The sequence below is a fragment of the Crocodylus porosus genome, unplaced genomic scaffold, assembly GCF_001723895.1.
Source record: "Crocodylus porosus isolate Cpor-Errol unplaced genomic scaffold, CroPor_comp1, whole genome shotgun sequence".
Lineage (NCBI taxonomy): Eukaryota > Metazoa > Chordata > Crocodylia > Crocodylidae > Crocodylus > Crocodylus porosus.
Window position 1 is genome coordinate 3,207,250 of NW_017728909.1, and position 16,621 is coordinate 3,223,870.

General features: G+C 46.1%; 1 protein-coding gene across 2 annotated transcripts in view; it reads left to right on the forward strand.

The window, feature by feature from the left end:
- Nucleotides 1-14,753: 14,753 nt before the first annotated feature.
- CCDC68 (coiled-coil domain containing 68) overlaps nucleotides 14,754-16,621 on the forward strand; it is a 34,056-nt gene continuing 32,188 nt past the window's right edge. For both annotated transcript variants that reach the window (XM_019531767.1, XM_019531768.1), the window contains exon 1: nucleotides 14,754-14,820. In XM_019531767.1, coding sequence (XP_019387312.1) covers nucleotides 14,790-14,820 — 31 coding nt within the window. In that variant the 5' untranslated portion in view covers nucleotides 14,754-14,789. The remainder of the gene's footprint in view (nucleotides 14,821-16,621) is intronic.

Below are 16,621 nucleotides of genomic sequence, written 5' to 3' on the forward strand. Positions count from 1 at the left end.
TTGAACATGAAATACAGAGACTGAGAGAGACTCTGGGCTCATGTTCCAGACCATACTAAACTGGCTACACTGCCTAATTTCTAGGTTTGGGCCTGTAACAGAGGGCCTTCCCTGGGCCGATTTGCCTTTGGCCCGCCCACCTGTTTCTGGGCCAGTCACTCACCTTCCTTCCTGCCATGCCTTGTTGCTAATTAATTAATGATCTTAATTAGGTGGGATGCTGCCCATTTCTTGCCCCAATGCCAGGGGGTGCTATCTGTGGCAGCGTACCTTCCCTACACCGCAGCCCATGCCTCACCGATGGCATCCACTGATGTTAATGTGGGCAGCCCCACACTGGGCCCTAGACTTCTCTAATCGGGACCCCTCCAAGATTCCTCCATTCCGGTAGCCTACCCCACCTTCATTCAGGCTATCTAGCTCCCTGAAACTATTTTCCCCCCTTGGGTGTGGTCCCCCCGGGACCTTTGGCCGTACAGGCCCTAGCTTCACCTCCAAGGCCAGTCAGAAACCCCAGGCCCTCTTAGCTCTGGGCATCTCTTGCGGTGGGCCCCTGGCCCTTTTGGCTGTTCTGGTCCAGGCACCAGCATCGACTAGCTGAGGGTACTCTCGCTATCAGGTCTGAGTCTCTAGCCCTGCCCTCTCCCCTGGGGTCTACCCTCTGGGTAGCAGGTGACCCACCCAGTTGTGGGAACTGGAGTTAAGGTGCCCCAACCTGCCTTTCACTAGGGTGGTAACTGGCCTGGCATTTCCTGGGGGCTCCCATGCCATTGAGAGCACCACCAGGCCAGCCACTCCCAGCAGGGTGCAGTTTTAGGCCATGCCCAGGACCAGGCGCCTCCTAGCCATCCCCTACAGCTCCTCCCTTACCTCCAGAAAGTGGCAGGCACCAACAGTGCCCTGCCAAATGGCCCATAAAGTATGCTCCTCAGAGGTGTTTCTGAGCTCACTGTAGGGACAATGTAGAGCTGGCCTCTACAGTGACTGTTCTTCTAGCACTTGCCAGACCTGCTTCACCAAAGACCTGGCCACTTCCAGTCCTCTGCTTGCCATTCTTGTGATTGTATGTTATAGATCAGAAACTTCCATCCATATTTATTATATCTTTCCTCTAATAAACTTTATATTGTGATAAACACGTAAGTGTGAGCTTAGTGGTAACCATGTCGATTCCAGTATATCCAATTACATATTTCCAGTTATGTGTGTGCTTAAATACTTTGTAGTATTGGGTGCAGCAGGCTTAGCACCTTCCAGCACCAAAACCATAAACAGGATATTTAATTAATATTTCTCATAGATTTAAGTGAATGATTTTATATTGCCCAATTATAGTTATGGTAGGGAGTGAGTTGTTATAGTTTTCCTGTCAACATAATTTTACAGACACTAAATCTCAGCATTTCAGGAACTCTTGATTGCTTTCTGCTAGTGTATATATTGAACTGGTTTCTGATTGAAAAAAAAATGTTATCCAACAACTACATGGATAAATTCTACTGAATAAAGAAAAGACTTCCCTGAGATTTCAGGAAATCATACATGTAATTAGTAAATGTAGACTTTTTTCTGTGCCCTAATCCTGTTCATTTTTTATTCACAATGATTTGGTAAATAATTTCTGGGTCTACTCTTTTGTCTTTAGGTCATTCACGCACAATTCAAACTAGCATCTGATATTTTCAGTCTAAATTGTTTTGCTTAAGTTTTGAATCAGTGTGCCAGATACATGGTCTGTTGCTGTTCCCTTGCTGGGTGAACACAATTCTTGTTATCCCGTTTGATAAATCCAGATTATGGTCATTGTCCTAGAGCAACAAGTTGCTGTAATCACTCTATTACCACTTTGGAGAGAGAACTGCATCACTTGTATGCACATCTCAACTGCTGGCTTTTACCTCTCTCACAAACTCACCACTTGAATTCTCTGGGCTTCAGAACTGCATCAGACTCTTGATATCTTGGACTCCATAATCTCAATAGTCCTTTTCTATTTGTTCAAAAAGTCACTCCATTGTGTCCAGAGGAAAGCAGGGGATGGCTGTAAATATATTGAGCCTACAGAACTCCCTGTGCCTGAAATCAAAGATGTCCTTTTTATAGTAGCAGAAGAAAAATCATGGCAAAGCATGAAAAATGGTTCTGTTCTACTTTAAAAGACCTTAACCTGTACTTTCATAGAATACTTAAATTAACAAAATATTGAATTCACAAAGAAAACAAGTATATCAAATACAGTAAGGAAATTGATACAGCCACACAATCTTCCCAATTACAGTTTTGCTTAGCACTACAGCAAAATCATAGTGTCTGATTTTAAAACCTTCAAAATTATTCACTCATTGCTTTGCAAGTCATTTTTCAGGGATCTAATATTTAATTCTGATTACAAAAACAGCATGGAGCAAGATATGGGATGATACCATGGAGTCTGCAGAGAAAAGAATATGTTTCTCTTTGCTACAAGAAACATGAGATTAAACTAGATCTCAGGTCATAGAGTTCAGTTGGCCCTGATCCTTTTAAAGATGGATTAAAATACAAAATAAAACTCTACCTGTGTTATGGGAATGGGATACATGCTGCTGCCATATCCTTCTCAACCCTGGTTGAATGTGCTACAACTGTAACATCTTCACTTTTTTTTTCTTTGTCATGAGAGCTGAGAAGGATATATTCTAGCTACCTGGAAAAAGATCATAAATAAGACATCAATAATAGATATGGTGGTACAGACACTTAAAATGTATCTATCTGCATCCTTCAAATGAATACGGTCCTAATTTTAATGCAAATAAATATACATGTCTTCATTAATATAGTTATCCCCTGACAGAAGATGAAGTTTTCCAGGTTGTATGGGATGGTAATTTCATTTCTTAAAGGTGGTGAGAGTTAGATGTTTTGGGGGTTTCCTCAGCATCTTCTGACCAAGAGAAAGCTAAACAAAAAGATTGCTCTCCCAAACCTGTTAAGCCCAGTGATTTTGGGGAACATAGCGAGAACAGCAATGACTATTTCAGTATCAGCACAAATGGCAGGCAAGTCTTAAGGCAGATTCTGATGGAAAGTCAAAAAGGAAAACACAGAAGTTGCCACTTCTTGGCACCAGAAGCTGCACTTCTTTTCAGCTTTTATTTTGTGCTTAGCAGTTTGCCAGTGTCTGTCATTTTTTTCCATTGATTTTGGCCAAGAGCACAAGTCTTATCCATATAAGAGCAGGCCAAAGAAACCCGACAAAAATGTGAAAAATACTTTTAAGTGATCACAAAATTTTGGGTGCTTCAATTTCTGGGTGTCCAGCATGAGGAGCTTCCAGTTTTATTTGCTGAGTACTCCCAGGTTCAGATGAAGTTGTTAGGAGCTGAAGATGCAAAGCACCTCCAAAAGAGGCCCATGTTACTTCAGCTTTCACATCCAAGTATGGAGGAACTCAAAGTTGGTGACTGCTTATTGCGAAGTTTGGTTCAGTCGCAGTCCTAATAAAAATGGATGACACTGGGATGATGCCAAACTGAAGTTAATTTTTGAGCATTAAAGCTGGTTCTCCTTTCACATAAAGCATTGTACTATATGAGTTATTCCACTGAAATCAATTGAATTACCAATGTAAAAATCAGTATAAGTGAAACCACCGTGGGTACTTCAGACTTTAAACCATGAAACCTTTCTGCTTTTGCATGGCTGAAGTCCAAGATGATTTGCATCCCATTGTTTTGTGATGCTATGTCTAAGGCCTTAGGAGGCAGGGCAGGGGGAAGCTTTCCCATCTGGGCAGGCAGCTCCATCCCAGACAGGGGGGAGATTGGGCTGCCCCCGAATCCCAGGGGTGTGGTGGGGAGCCTTTTCTGGGCCAGCAGGTACAGCTCCCCACCACCCCCAACAGGCTTGAGGCCAGCCCAGCCCTCCCCCTGGCTGGAACAGAGCTGCCCCCGCCAGCCAAGACATCTTCCTCTGCCTCCCCCTGGAGCTTGGGGCCAGCCCAATGTCCCCCAGGCTTGGACAGAGCTACCCACCCACCTGGGACAGTTCCCCCCTAACCTCCCCAGAGGACTCGGAGCCAGCTTGACTTCTCCCAAGTTGGGATGGAGCTGCCCACCAAGTTGGGACAGCTGAGGTTAAGCCCCTGTGCTCCCCTGCCGACCTGGGGCTGGCCCCTGGGAAAGCCTGGAGCTCTCCCTGGCTGTTGCAGGCCGGGTAGAGCAGGTTGCGAGCAGCCCCTGTGCAGAAAAATTCAGGCACGTGACTTGTACATGTAGATGTGCCTACTTTGTCTTTTCCATGTGGTTCAATGGATCTATACACACAGCATTCCTAATTCTTTATAAAACATTGGCACCTGAATACAGGGACTTTGGCCTCAGTTCAATAAAACACTTAAGGGCATGCTTATGCTTAAAAATACGAGCAATGCTCAAATAAATAAGACGTGTGTGCATAGGGGTTAGACCCACAATAGGACTCAGATGCCTAACTCCACCCTGAACTGCCATTTAAGTATCTAGGCCGCATTCAGATGAGCAGGCATGTGCACTTGCAGTGGTGCAAATAGTAGTGGCACAAATTTGTGCTGCAGTGCTTGTGCCCTTTGTTGTAGGCTGTGCCCAGCTCCCCCACTCCTGCCTGGGCTCCATGCGCTGCTGGGGGAGCTGGCTGGTGCACAGGGTGCCTCAGTGTGGGGCTAGCTGGCAGGCAGCCCCCACCCTGAGGCACACTACACTTCAGGCATCTGGGGAACTGCACTCCAGCCAGCTGGGGAATGGAGCAGCTGGCTGTGTCACAGGGTGCCTCAACTCCGGAGATCTCCCTTCTCCATGTGCCTCAGAACTGGGCCTCCACTGCAGACTCCCAGGGGAGTCAGGGGATGAAGGCCAGCGCCTTGAGTGCAACGTACCTTGCTTTACTTTGGGACCTGCAACTGGGGTGGAGAAGACTGTGCTACTGATGCTGCGTGTTGTCATGCTGCTGGTGCTGGGGCTTAGTATCACAGCTGGTGTCAGAGGGGGTGCAGGTGCAGGCACTGCTGTGACCTCCTTGCTCCCAGTGCCAGCAGAAGCCTCATGGCTGGTTGAAAAGAGCCTGCGGCTCAGCTTGGGCAGTGGGGAACTGACACCTCTCCCTCTGCCCCCTCTCACTCCCCACCCAGATTTGGCAGCACTGGTCTTTCCAGCACGCTTCATGTTTTCCTGTGCTGGAAAAGGTGCCTGGCTGTGTGTAGTGTGTGTATATGTAGGTGTCTGTGCGTGCAATCTATTGAAACTATGCTGTGCTTTCCTGAACAGTGCCCAGGGATCACACTGTCAGGCAAAACACAGACAGCTAAGAATGTAAGTCACAGAGCCCAAAGTAAAGCAAGCAAGAAGCAGCCTGACTTGGTGGCTTTCGCTTAGATGGGATAGAAACTCAGGGATATATATGTAGGTGTAAAAATACACGTACACACACACCTCGGATACATATTTTATCCAAGAACTAAGGTAAAATGCATGGACAGTGCAGAAAGCAAAGACTAGTGAGCAATAATGAGATAGACAATTTCAGTATGTTAAAAAGATGTTTATGGTATGGGAAGATTTCAAAAGAAATGAGTACATTTTGGTAGGATTGTGTGATTCATAGTAACAGGCCAAATTCATCCCCACTGTAACCTGCACGCATTTTATTTATTAAACTTAGTAGTCAGTTACATCAGGAACAAATACATGGCCCCTTTCTGATCAAAAGCATTGGGAATGGGGCCATTTAGAAGAAAGGAATAAGCATCCATTTTCTAATCAGGGTAAACAGCTTTTAAAAGCAGGAAGTCTTTTTAATAGGCAGGAAGACTGAGGGCTTCATTTTCCTGTTAATGTTGTTTTCTGCACAGGCAAAAAAAACCTCTGAAGTCTTTTCAGTCTTACCCAAACCACTCATGCATGAGACTCTTATTTCAAAAAGACATTGACAGGACCAGTTAATATACTGTTTAATTAAAGCAATAAATTAATTACCAAGTTTTGCGGGTGACTATTAAACCCTGGAGGCAAATGAGCTGCTCCTTGTTGATGGATTATTACTAGTTTGTTTGAACAACAGGTTCATTTCTCCAGCACAAGTTGGTAATCACTGAAGTTTTAATAATGGAATAATTGTTGGAGCAATTGACCAGATGCATATTCCTTTAAGTGGCTACAATACCACTATGATGTGTGGACATTCTTTGAATTTCTAGTTATGGCATTTTCAAGTGCTTGCAAAGAAAATTGGCTCAGATTCACCTGAAAGCGGAAGTGCATATCATCTGTAGAAACTGCGTTAGGACTGAATCATGCTTTTAAACCATACCTGCACTATGCCGTATTGAGAACCTGAGGAAGAATTCTAATCAAGCCAAGAACAGTGACTAAGAGCATGCATATGGAAGTAAGCATATCTCCACCCTTGAAAAGAGTATGATACACGTTGCTCTATACTCAGCCAAGTCTGTTATAATACCTCCTTCCACGAGGATAGCACAGATATTAAGGATGATCGTGCCTTTAATGTGTGACTGTATTCCATTGCACAACAGCTCTATGTGCAAAAACATCATGACAAAATTCAGTAGATCTGCATAGGAGCCACTGCCTAGTCAAGGGCTGCCAGATGCCTTTCACAAGTCTGAGAAAAGCTGGGATCGAGGGCAAACATGTTCCATTCTGCTTGTTCAATAGGGTATTTATATGTGGGGCATTACTGCACCCAAATATGATGTGCTACATAGAGCCCTATGCAATATTTATTACCTTTTATAAACTTATTCTACACTTACCTTTTGTCTTCCTTCTCATGAAACCTTTAATTTGGTGGCAGAATGTTTATATAAGAGCCAGAGACATCAGAACTGGATTCTATTCCATGTATTGGGTGTCTAAATTGGGTTTAATTCCATTCTACCCTGTAATCCATTAATGCATCTACCTGAAATCCATTAATACATCTTTGTTTGTAATGCTTCATCATCTTGCCCTTAAGACTGAGTCATAGAAAAGCAGAGAGGAGGAGGACCCCCCTCCACCTTTTTTATTTATAGGTTTTTAGGGACGTGAATATGGTAGGATAGGTATGTAGTTAGGTGCTTAAAACCACTTACGTGCCTAATAGGTGCAATAGAATCTGGCCCCATGTACATTGTGTGTGTGTGTGTATATAGCTTATATCTTTTCAATGTAGTTTTTCATGTCAAAGCAATAGATACATAATATGGGTTTTAGTAAGCTTATTGGTTAATCGGAGCCAGAATGCAACTCAGTGGGCACATCTACACGTGCATTAATGTGTTTTTTCTAACGCACATTAAATTTAGTACCTCCAGTGTGAGGTACTAAATTAATGCACATTAGGTTGCACTAATGCACAGTTGCACATTTGCATGTTTTTTTAGTGATGCTTAATTTGCAGTAATGTCACAGTTTTTTACACGATATGAGCAGTAAAATAGTCCACTGTGCATTAAAGTATATGGATAAACATGTCTCTTACCTAAATAATTCTAACAGGAATCCCTTGTTTAAATAACTTCCTTCTGCAGATAAAAAAGCCAAAACTTTTTACTGTTGGCTGTACAGCAAACTGCAATTCTATATAGAGATACCAGAATTAGCCCTGAGAATTAACCCTTCACAGAACTAATTAGCCTGGATAAAGTACCAGACTAACACTGGCATCTTGCTTCCTGTGCCTGAGCTAGTTTTCTTAGCACTAGCTTTGGTGCATCTACCTGGTAATGCACTGTGCCGTGTAGACAAGTTCATATTATACACAGAAATCTCCTTAAAGGACTGAACTATTAAGATCTTCACAAAAGCTGGCTTCAGTTATGTTTGTGGCCTATTCCTAGTTAAATGAAGACATACTCTATGGTATTTGGGAGAGAGAGAAAAACAAAACTGAACAGGAATGCATTAAGTAGTAAGTATTCCAAAAGAATACAGACTGGTATTCATCTTATGTACTGAGACAGGAAGAAAGATGAATCACCCTAACTGGTTTTCAGAAAGGAATGTTTTTGCTTGGTTAATAAGCATGCTACCCACCAAGAAAATTACTAACTTGGTTTGACCTGAAAAGTGATGTAATGCCAAATGTTAATTTAGGGTTGAAAGGTGAATTGCCAAAGCTCCTGGAGCTCCTCATAGTATCTCCAGTTATACCCAGAAGAAAAAGGGTCCAAATGACCTAACAGGAAAAACAGGAAGCTTTATTTGTAAGACAGAAAGTTCTTGCATGTTACTGACATTTCAACATTCTTCTAAAATCTAAGCTTAACATGAAAACTAGTGTTTACTCCTCCACTTACAAATCTGTGGTTGTCATCACCACCCTTTACTGAATAAATTGTAATTGGAAAAAAGATTTAAAAAAATAATCCATATGAATTTCTATTCCTCTAAACTAAAACATATCCTATCACACCACTTCCCTCCACATTACATTATGGTGTCTTATGTCACAGGATAATGTGTACTAAGATTCAGCTAAGATTTCAGTTCACTTGAAAGTCTGTAAGATGCTATTGTACACGTAACTTGATTTTTTAGATATGCTACTATCTAATAATGTGTGTTCATTTTCTAATACATTAAACTCTACCCTAGCTATTTCCTATTTGTCAGGATCCTTAGAATTTAGAGACAAACTAAAATAACAAATTTGGATTTGATACACTGTGGGTGGATGTACACGTCACCCTATGGCTACGTAGTGATAATGGTGTGCTATAGCAACGTGGCAATCAATGCGGTCTACATATGATCGCCAGCTACATTGCCATAGTGGCATGATCCCTGATTACAGCATGCTGCTATAGCAATGTAGCGGCAAAATCTACCCATGTGCCATGCATACTGTGCAGTAACTACCTATAAAGCACAGCACCGTAGCAACGTTGTTATATGGCGACGTGTAGGCATGCCCGGTTTTCCATCAAATTATATACCCTGAGTATAAGTCCATCTTCTAAGGAACTGTACTGCACTACAATTCCTTTATCACAATAATTGCATCCATCCTAACATTGCTTCAGTTCTCTTGAATAACTTTTACTTGACTGAGAACTAGACTATGGCCCTTTTTCACTGTTGAAGCTAATCACAAAAAGACTATGGTAACTGGTCTATTGTCTAATAGCATCCTTTAGGTGGGATTTTCCAAGTCAAGGCAAAGCCTCAGCAATAGATGGTAACTTTCACAAAATCATTTCCTATAAATAGCAGGCATTCTCCTTTTCTCAGGATGTCTCTTTGGCTAAAATCACAGGTATTAAATATAGACAGATGGAAAATTAGTTTATTCTATTGGTTTGACTAGAAAGAGGATACCATATATGAAGAATAGATTAACTGGACTTTAAATAATATAATAAACCACAAACTCCATTAAAAACCTATTGACAGATATGCTTCCAAGTCCACTGATGTTAATAGGACACTTTTCATTGAGTTCCTTAGGCTTTCACAGGATAATAGCAAAGTATATCTCCTGAAACCCTCCAACTAAGCTTTACTTGTTCAAAATACAAACTGAACAGAGGGCGAGCCCATACCAGAGTCCATATTTTTATTCCTTTCTTAGGCTAGAGACAGAAATTATACATAAAACTTAGAAACCAGTTCAAATTCGTAACACAACACAAGTTAAGTACACATGAACTATTTTCAAGGTGGCTGTAACCAGTTTAAAATAAACCTGGATGGATGTAGTATTAGACTTAACTGATTTAGGTTAAATAAGTTTATTGAACTGCTGCTCAGATCCCCTCCAGATAGAAATTAACTCACAGTCCCCTGGTATCCCAGGATGCTTTGCAACTCCCCAGCAAATCCCCCCACCCCTCACAGGGTGGATGAGCTAGGCTTGGACCTTAGCTTGGAGTTGCTGGCTCCAGTGGAGCAGGGAGGCATGCTCTAGTGCCCCGCTCCCCCAGCTTCTGGTCTGGGCCACTGCTTTTCTGGCTGCATTTCCAGAATAAAAAATGAATGTGTGTTCAATTGCTTATCGGTTCAATCTATGCATCTTAGATGAATCTGTGAAGACTGAAATCGATTTAGCCTAGGGCTTTTTGACTGTTTGTAGTTAACCTTAATGGATCTGTGAGACTTAACTCCCATATTTTGTGTTTTATTTTGACAGAAACTGAGTCTTTCAGCAAGATTTAGAATTCAATCAGTTTAATAGCAACAATGAGGCAGAAACCTGACCTTCAGCGTGTAGCCTTTTCACACTATGTATTTTATCAGCACAGCAGCTAGTAACAGTGTAATGATGATGATGACTGAACCTGAGGGCAAGTTGGAGCCTTTACCTGAAATTACATGTTTGCCTATCCTCCACTGCCTCTTGTGAACTACATGTTTCAAGGACTCTAGAGTTATGATGGGAAATGTGTTGTAATTCCTCCTCATTTCCTCTTCCTAAGAATACTTTCTCCAGTTCTTTGTAAATGGACATGGGGACAAGTACAATTGCTCATTTTTTGGGAAGCAAGAATTAGGTCCAGGAGATTTTCCTTTATGTGTTTGGAGAGTATAACAAGTAGGCATCTTGGGGCCGGCCATAAACGTAGGCCCACCCACTTGTCTTAGGGCTAATTGCCCACCTCCTCTCCTGCCATGCCTCGATGTTAATAATTACAAAGATATTACGCAGGTGGGAGGCTGCCCATTTATCTGCCCTGATGACAACGGCCTATATACACGACTCTGACCTTCCCTTATCATTTCATGTCCCATGCCTCACAGATGTTTCTTCTTTACTCACTTTACTCATTCACTCTGGATCTCCAAGACCCACACACTGTGCCCCAGGCCCCACACACTATGCCTCCAAGCCCCATACATTGTGCCTCCAAGCCCTGGACCCCAGGCCCCACAACTACTGGGCTTCCAAGCCCGCACATTCTGGGCCTCCAAGCCTGCCTTATAGGATCAGGACTCCAAGCCGCATCCCTTTGCCCTCCCTGTGCATTCCCCTTACCCCTGGCCCCTGGAGCTTCATCAATAGCTCCTCAAGGCACAGGGCCCCACTGCACAGGAGCCTTACACCCAGTTCCCTTTGTGACCTTAGGCTCATCTGCAAGCCTGGGCACTGCCACAGGTCCCTTCACCTGGCCTAGGCCCTACCTCAGCACTCACAGTGAACCTGGGCTCCCTTTGTACAGATCCAACTACCCATCAGGGCTGGGGCTAGAAGGCAGCCCATACTTGCCTTTCACTTGGGAGATAACTGGCCTGGCATTTCTGGGGGATTGTCCCACCACAAACAGTCCCACCAGGCTACCCTACCTTGGCAGGATGCAGTTTTCAGTCATACTCAGGACTATGGGGTCTCCTCCTTCCCCAGCCCTTACCTCCAAAGTGTCATCAGCCACCACTACCTGCAAGCTTGTTGTCAGGGCCATGCCCTTATAAAGGGCAGCTGATCCCTGTTCCCCAATCAGGCAGCCATGCCTAATTGGGGCTGCAAGAAGCTGTAGACTGCCCTGCTGCTGCTCAGGCCCCTGCAAATAACAGAGCACTCTGTGCTCTGTTACAAGAGGTGAAGTTCAAAAAAAGTCAAGTTCAATTTTAGGAGAGGCCAAGTTCAATTTTCATTTATGTATTAGGAGAAGTTAAGTTCAAAAACTGGGAGTCAAGAAGACTTGGAAGATGTTGACTCATTACCTGGCAGGGCAATCATCCAACGCTGAACCAATGGTATTATATTGAAGACAGGTATCCTCACTATTCTATTTCAGTTACTTTTAGGTTATTGCCTAACTTATATTTCCCATGCTTAGTTAAATGGAATGTGGAAAAGTGATCAAAATAATTTATTTGGTAACATAGAGCTTTAAATCCTAAATTCTCAAGAGGTTCGTGAATTCACGTGCTCTTTTGGCTGAAGTGAGCAGCTCTCTGAAAATCGAAGCCTGAAGTCCCAATCCTGCAATGAGAAGTTCATGGAGTGTATATGCTAAGATAGGGGTGTCAAAGGTATGGCCTGTAACAGGCTTGTGGGGCTGCTGGGAGCCAGGGATTATGGGGTGGGGCTTACCACTGCCTTTGCTGCAGCTGCTGCGACAGCTGCTGACCCCACTGTCTCCACTGCTTGGCCTACAAAGAACCCTGTGGTCTGGCTCTGACTCGGGGTGTGGGGTGAGTTTGACACCGCTGCAATAGAGAACTAGAAGGGACCTGGGTTGGTGAGTTCAGTTCCAATTAGAGCAAAGATTAGGCTATGTCAAGAGAGCTTCCCTGGTAGAGACCAATCAAACTGCACTGGTAAAGCTAGCCATGCTTCTTCCCCTGCGTCAGCATTCAGTGATAGCAATCAAGGTACACAGCACTAATCTCAGTCACTGGAAGTGTTTCCTGTAATGGACTGTGACTGAGCTCTCCATTGCTCTTATAGACAGTTTCAAAGATACATGGAGTTGCTTTTTCCCCACCTCAATGGCACATTAGGCAGCAATGAAATGGCTTAGTGGCCAGTTTGACTTAATGTCCCTTGGCTGCTGAACACCTGAAACCACTGCTTTGCCTGAGACAATCACTAGTTCCAGAAAATGCCCTGCACTTTGTTCACTGTTTTTCAGTTATATCTGATAAAGGCAGGTTAACAATCACTCTGGAGATTCAGACTTTCTGTTTTAATTAAAAACAAAGGAGGCAGAAATTGCTTTGCCTGCCAGTTCATTTGTTAAGATATACTGGTGAATCTGGACAGGGGCAACACTGAGTATGTAGAAAGCAATGGCCTGGCTCATTGCTCTTACCCTCTCACCTGCTTAAATCAGGCAGTAGACTTTGAAACTGTGCCCTGCCTTTCCTACATGGACTTGTCAAACACAGAGAGAAACAACTAGCTTTGTTCCCAAGGGAGTGGCATTGACCTAAGAAAAAATGTGTGCAAAGAGGGCACATTTTAAAACAAAAATTATAATTAGTATTAAAATCCTCTTGCGTCCCAACTAAAGCCTCTTATAAACAAATAAGTACAGATTACACCATTCACAGATGCCTCTCAGGTAGGTGTCACATTGCTTCCTGTTAAAAATGTCTTCACTCAACACTATGTTATTAATCAATGAGACAAACTGGGTGCTACTTGGATGCTAATCATGCACTTGTGACTTTAATGGGGCTACTTATGTAAGTACAATAATTCATGCATCTGCACTGGGGCCAAACAGAGATGTCTGTGCAAGAGAAAAGCGAGTCCATGGCAGAGATTCAAGGTTGACTTAAAAAGGAACAAAGTCATTTTAAAATGGAGTTTGATAAATTTGTGACTAGGATTACATGACACAGTGACTGTCATAGTGAGGGCCTGGACTTGATGACAGAGGGAGGTCTCTTCCCATCTTCCCTATTTTTCATAATCTGCCTACTTTATAGCTTATCTCCTATATTAAAAAGGCATTGCTGATAAAGCAACGTTTATTTGGCTTTATCAGTCTGGATAAAATATACCTCTGAGCACATTTTGCATAATTTTTCCCAGTCTTGTTTCATTTAATGCTTTTTATCCTTAAACCTCGTCTTCCTTTGAGGTGCATTTCTTTTTCAAGCTTGCTCGTTCTTCCCCTCTTGCATCTTAGAGAGGGACGCTTTTGCATCTCCTCCTTTTTCTCTTCTCCCATTCATTTCAATCCTCTTTTTGTCACCGGCTCCAAGTAGCCCAAGGGTGGACAAAAAATGGCCCATGGGCCAGATCTAGCCAACCAGCTGGTTGTGTCCAGCCCACAGGCAGGCAGCCATGAACTCCAGGGGTCTGGCCCATGGGCAGCCAGCAGCTCCAGCCACGGCGTGGTGCCAGGAAGGGCTGTTTCCACCGTGCTGGGTGGGCAGGCGGGTGAGACAGCTTCCATGCAGCGCTCACGCACTGGCGTCAGCTGTGAACCTGGGCAGATGCCCCGATCCCCACCAGGAACCTGCCAGCTGTGTCCATAGCTGATGCCAGCACGTGCCCGGGGCTGCTTCCAGTGTGCCGGGTGGGTGCTGGTCTGACCTGCGGACCTGCCTGGCAGGTTCTGGGCTGGGGTGGGGATCAGGGCGTGCTGCAGCTCTGGGTAGCATGGGGGTCAGGGCGTGCTAGTTTCAGGTGGTGTGGGCAGTGGGGTGAGAGAGAGAGAGGGGAGCCCAGCCAAAATAATTGCCCACCCCAGACTTGGTGAGCTGTTGTGGGGCGTAGGGGGCATGCTGACCCCATCTAACCTCCCTAAGTGCAGCGGTGGCCTTAGGGTTGTTGGGGCCCTGGGCAAGAGCGTCACTCGGGCCCTCTTAGAGGCTTAATTTTGATGACCTAGAAGCGCGTGGATTTCAATTGCACGTTGCCCTATCCGTGAAACAGCAGTGGAAGTATCTGAACACAATACTGACAGAAATAGTGTAACGAACTGCTATTTTTATGAAGTGTGGGGCGGTCGCTCGGTTTCCCTCCCCTGAGGCCGCTACTGCTAAGCGGCCCCTGCCCAAAGGCCTGCCCACCCGTCCTGGCCGCGCAGGGAGCCGCGGTGAGGGGGGCGGGGCGGGGCGGGGCGGGGGTGCCGACCGGGCTGCCAGCACCGCCCCGGGGTGCCCCTCCAGCCCACACTGCCCGTTGGTTTCCTGTGCCCCGGCCGGGCCTGTCCGTCGCCGGCGCGGGGAGGCCGCTTGGCTCCCACAGGCAGGTGTGGAGCCGGGTGCCCGCGAGCAGAGGTGAGGGAGGCGCCCACACGGCCGGCCCCGCCCTCGCGGCGGGAGCGGGGTGTCTCCCCGGGCTGCTCGGCACTTCTGCTTCCCTGCAAGAGGATGGATGGCGCCGAGCTCGCTCCTCCCGCAGGTGAGTGTCTGCTCGGGCCCCCGGCCCCCGGCCGGGAGCAGCGAGGGGCTCCTGGTGAGCTGGAGGGTGCCGGTACCCGCCCGGGCTTGCAGCCCTGGCACCTTCAGGCCGGCCGCCTGAAAGGTAAGAAGTCCTCCCCTCCCATTCCCGGCTTCCCCGCCGCCCCTGGGGCTCCCCCTACCCCTCAGGATTTCCCCTCGCTCCCTACTCCTCTTTCTCTCCTGCCCCTTGGACTCCTCTGCTTCCCCCTGCCCCGCTTTCCCCTCTGCCCTTGGGGCTTCCCCCTGCCCCTCAGGATTTCCCCCTACTCCATGGCCCTCTTTCCCCCCTGCCCCTGGGGCTGTCCTGCTTCCCCCCGCCCCTCAGGATTTCCCCCTGCCCCCCCACTTGTGGCTGCCTGTCCCCAGGGTCAGGCAGGGAAGGGGGAACTGCCACATTGCTGCTCTTGTCCGGGCTGAGCCTGGCCCAGAGAGTGGCAGGTTCACCCTTGCCTGCTTGCTCCCCCAGGACAGACAGCGCAGGGTGGGGGGAGCAGGGATCTGGGAGGGCAGGGGGCAGCGGGGCCGACCTGGACCAACAGGGGAGACAGGGGGCAGGCGGGGTGTGTATGCGAAGGTGTAGCCTAGAGTGGCTGCACATTTGTGTAACAGGAGCCAGGCAACATGGATCAGAGAGAAACCTAGGCTGGAGTGGCATCACTTTAAATCAATTAAGGAGTGCCTAAAACTAGTTTGAGGTGTTAATTTGCAGACACTACTGAGTTAAGAGCTCCAGGAGGTGCCTAAAATTAGCATGTAGCAAGGCCCTTGGAGTGGTATCTTTTATAGGACTTGAGGAAGAATGGCTTACATTCAAAAGCTTGTCTCACTTTATCCCAGCTGCATAGTGGGTCCAGTAAAAGTGATCGTCCTAAGAAACCCTTGGCTCTCGCATCATTCTTGGACCATCATGGCTACAACATCAGCCTTCTGCTACCGTAATATAGACACTGTACAAACGTAGCAGAAGAGTCTCTTCTCTGAAAAACTTTACAGTCCATTTAGATAAGACATGCAGATGTGGGGGTTGGACTGGATCGGGGCAGGCAATTATTTTGAGCAAAGGGCCGCTTACCGAGTTTTGCCAAACTGTTGAGGGCCGCATTTTCTTTTCCAGCGCAGGGTAGCAGGAGCGACCCTGTGGTCTCAGGCCAGAAGCCTCTGCTAGGCAGGGGTTTCTGGTTGAGAGGCAAGGGCTAGGCAGACCTTGCTGCTGGGTCCTGCCACTAGCTCCCTCTGGGTCCTACTGCTCCAGGCTCCTGTCACCTTTAACAGGTAGCTATGAGCAAATAAATATTAATTTTCTAATTTTTTAGGGGTCCCATGGGCTGGATCCAGCCCCCGAGCTGTATTCTGCCCACCCCTGGACTAGATGACCTCTGGAGGTCCCTTCCAACCTGATTTCTCCATGATTTGATGATGTTTGTATGAAGTGGAAGGGGAAAAAGATGCAGAGGGTCGGGTATCTTCCAGCAATGGGTTTTGTTAGAGCTTTGGATAGAACCTGTGACTTCCAAGTTCCCAATTCAGTGCCCGTGCCAACCATGGGACAGGGAGGTCCAGATAAGGGAGATCCTCTGCCTTCCATCAATGCTGACCTCATGAAGGAACAACTTAAAAAGCTTCAAGTCAGCCAACCCTGACAATCTACACCCCAGGGTACTCAAGGAGCTGGTGAGCATCATAGCCCAGCCCCTGGCACGGATCTTTGAAAACTCCTGGCGCTCTGGTGTAGTGCCCGAAGACTGGAAGAAGGCCAATGT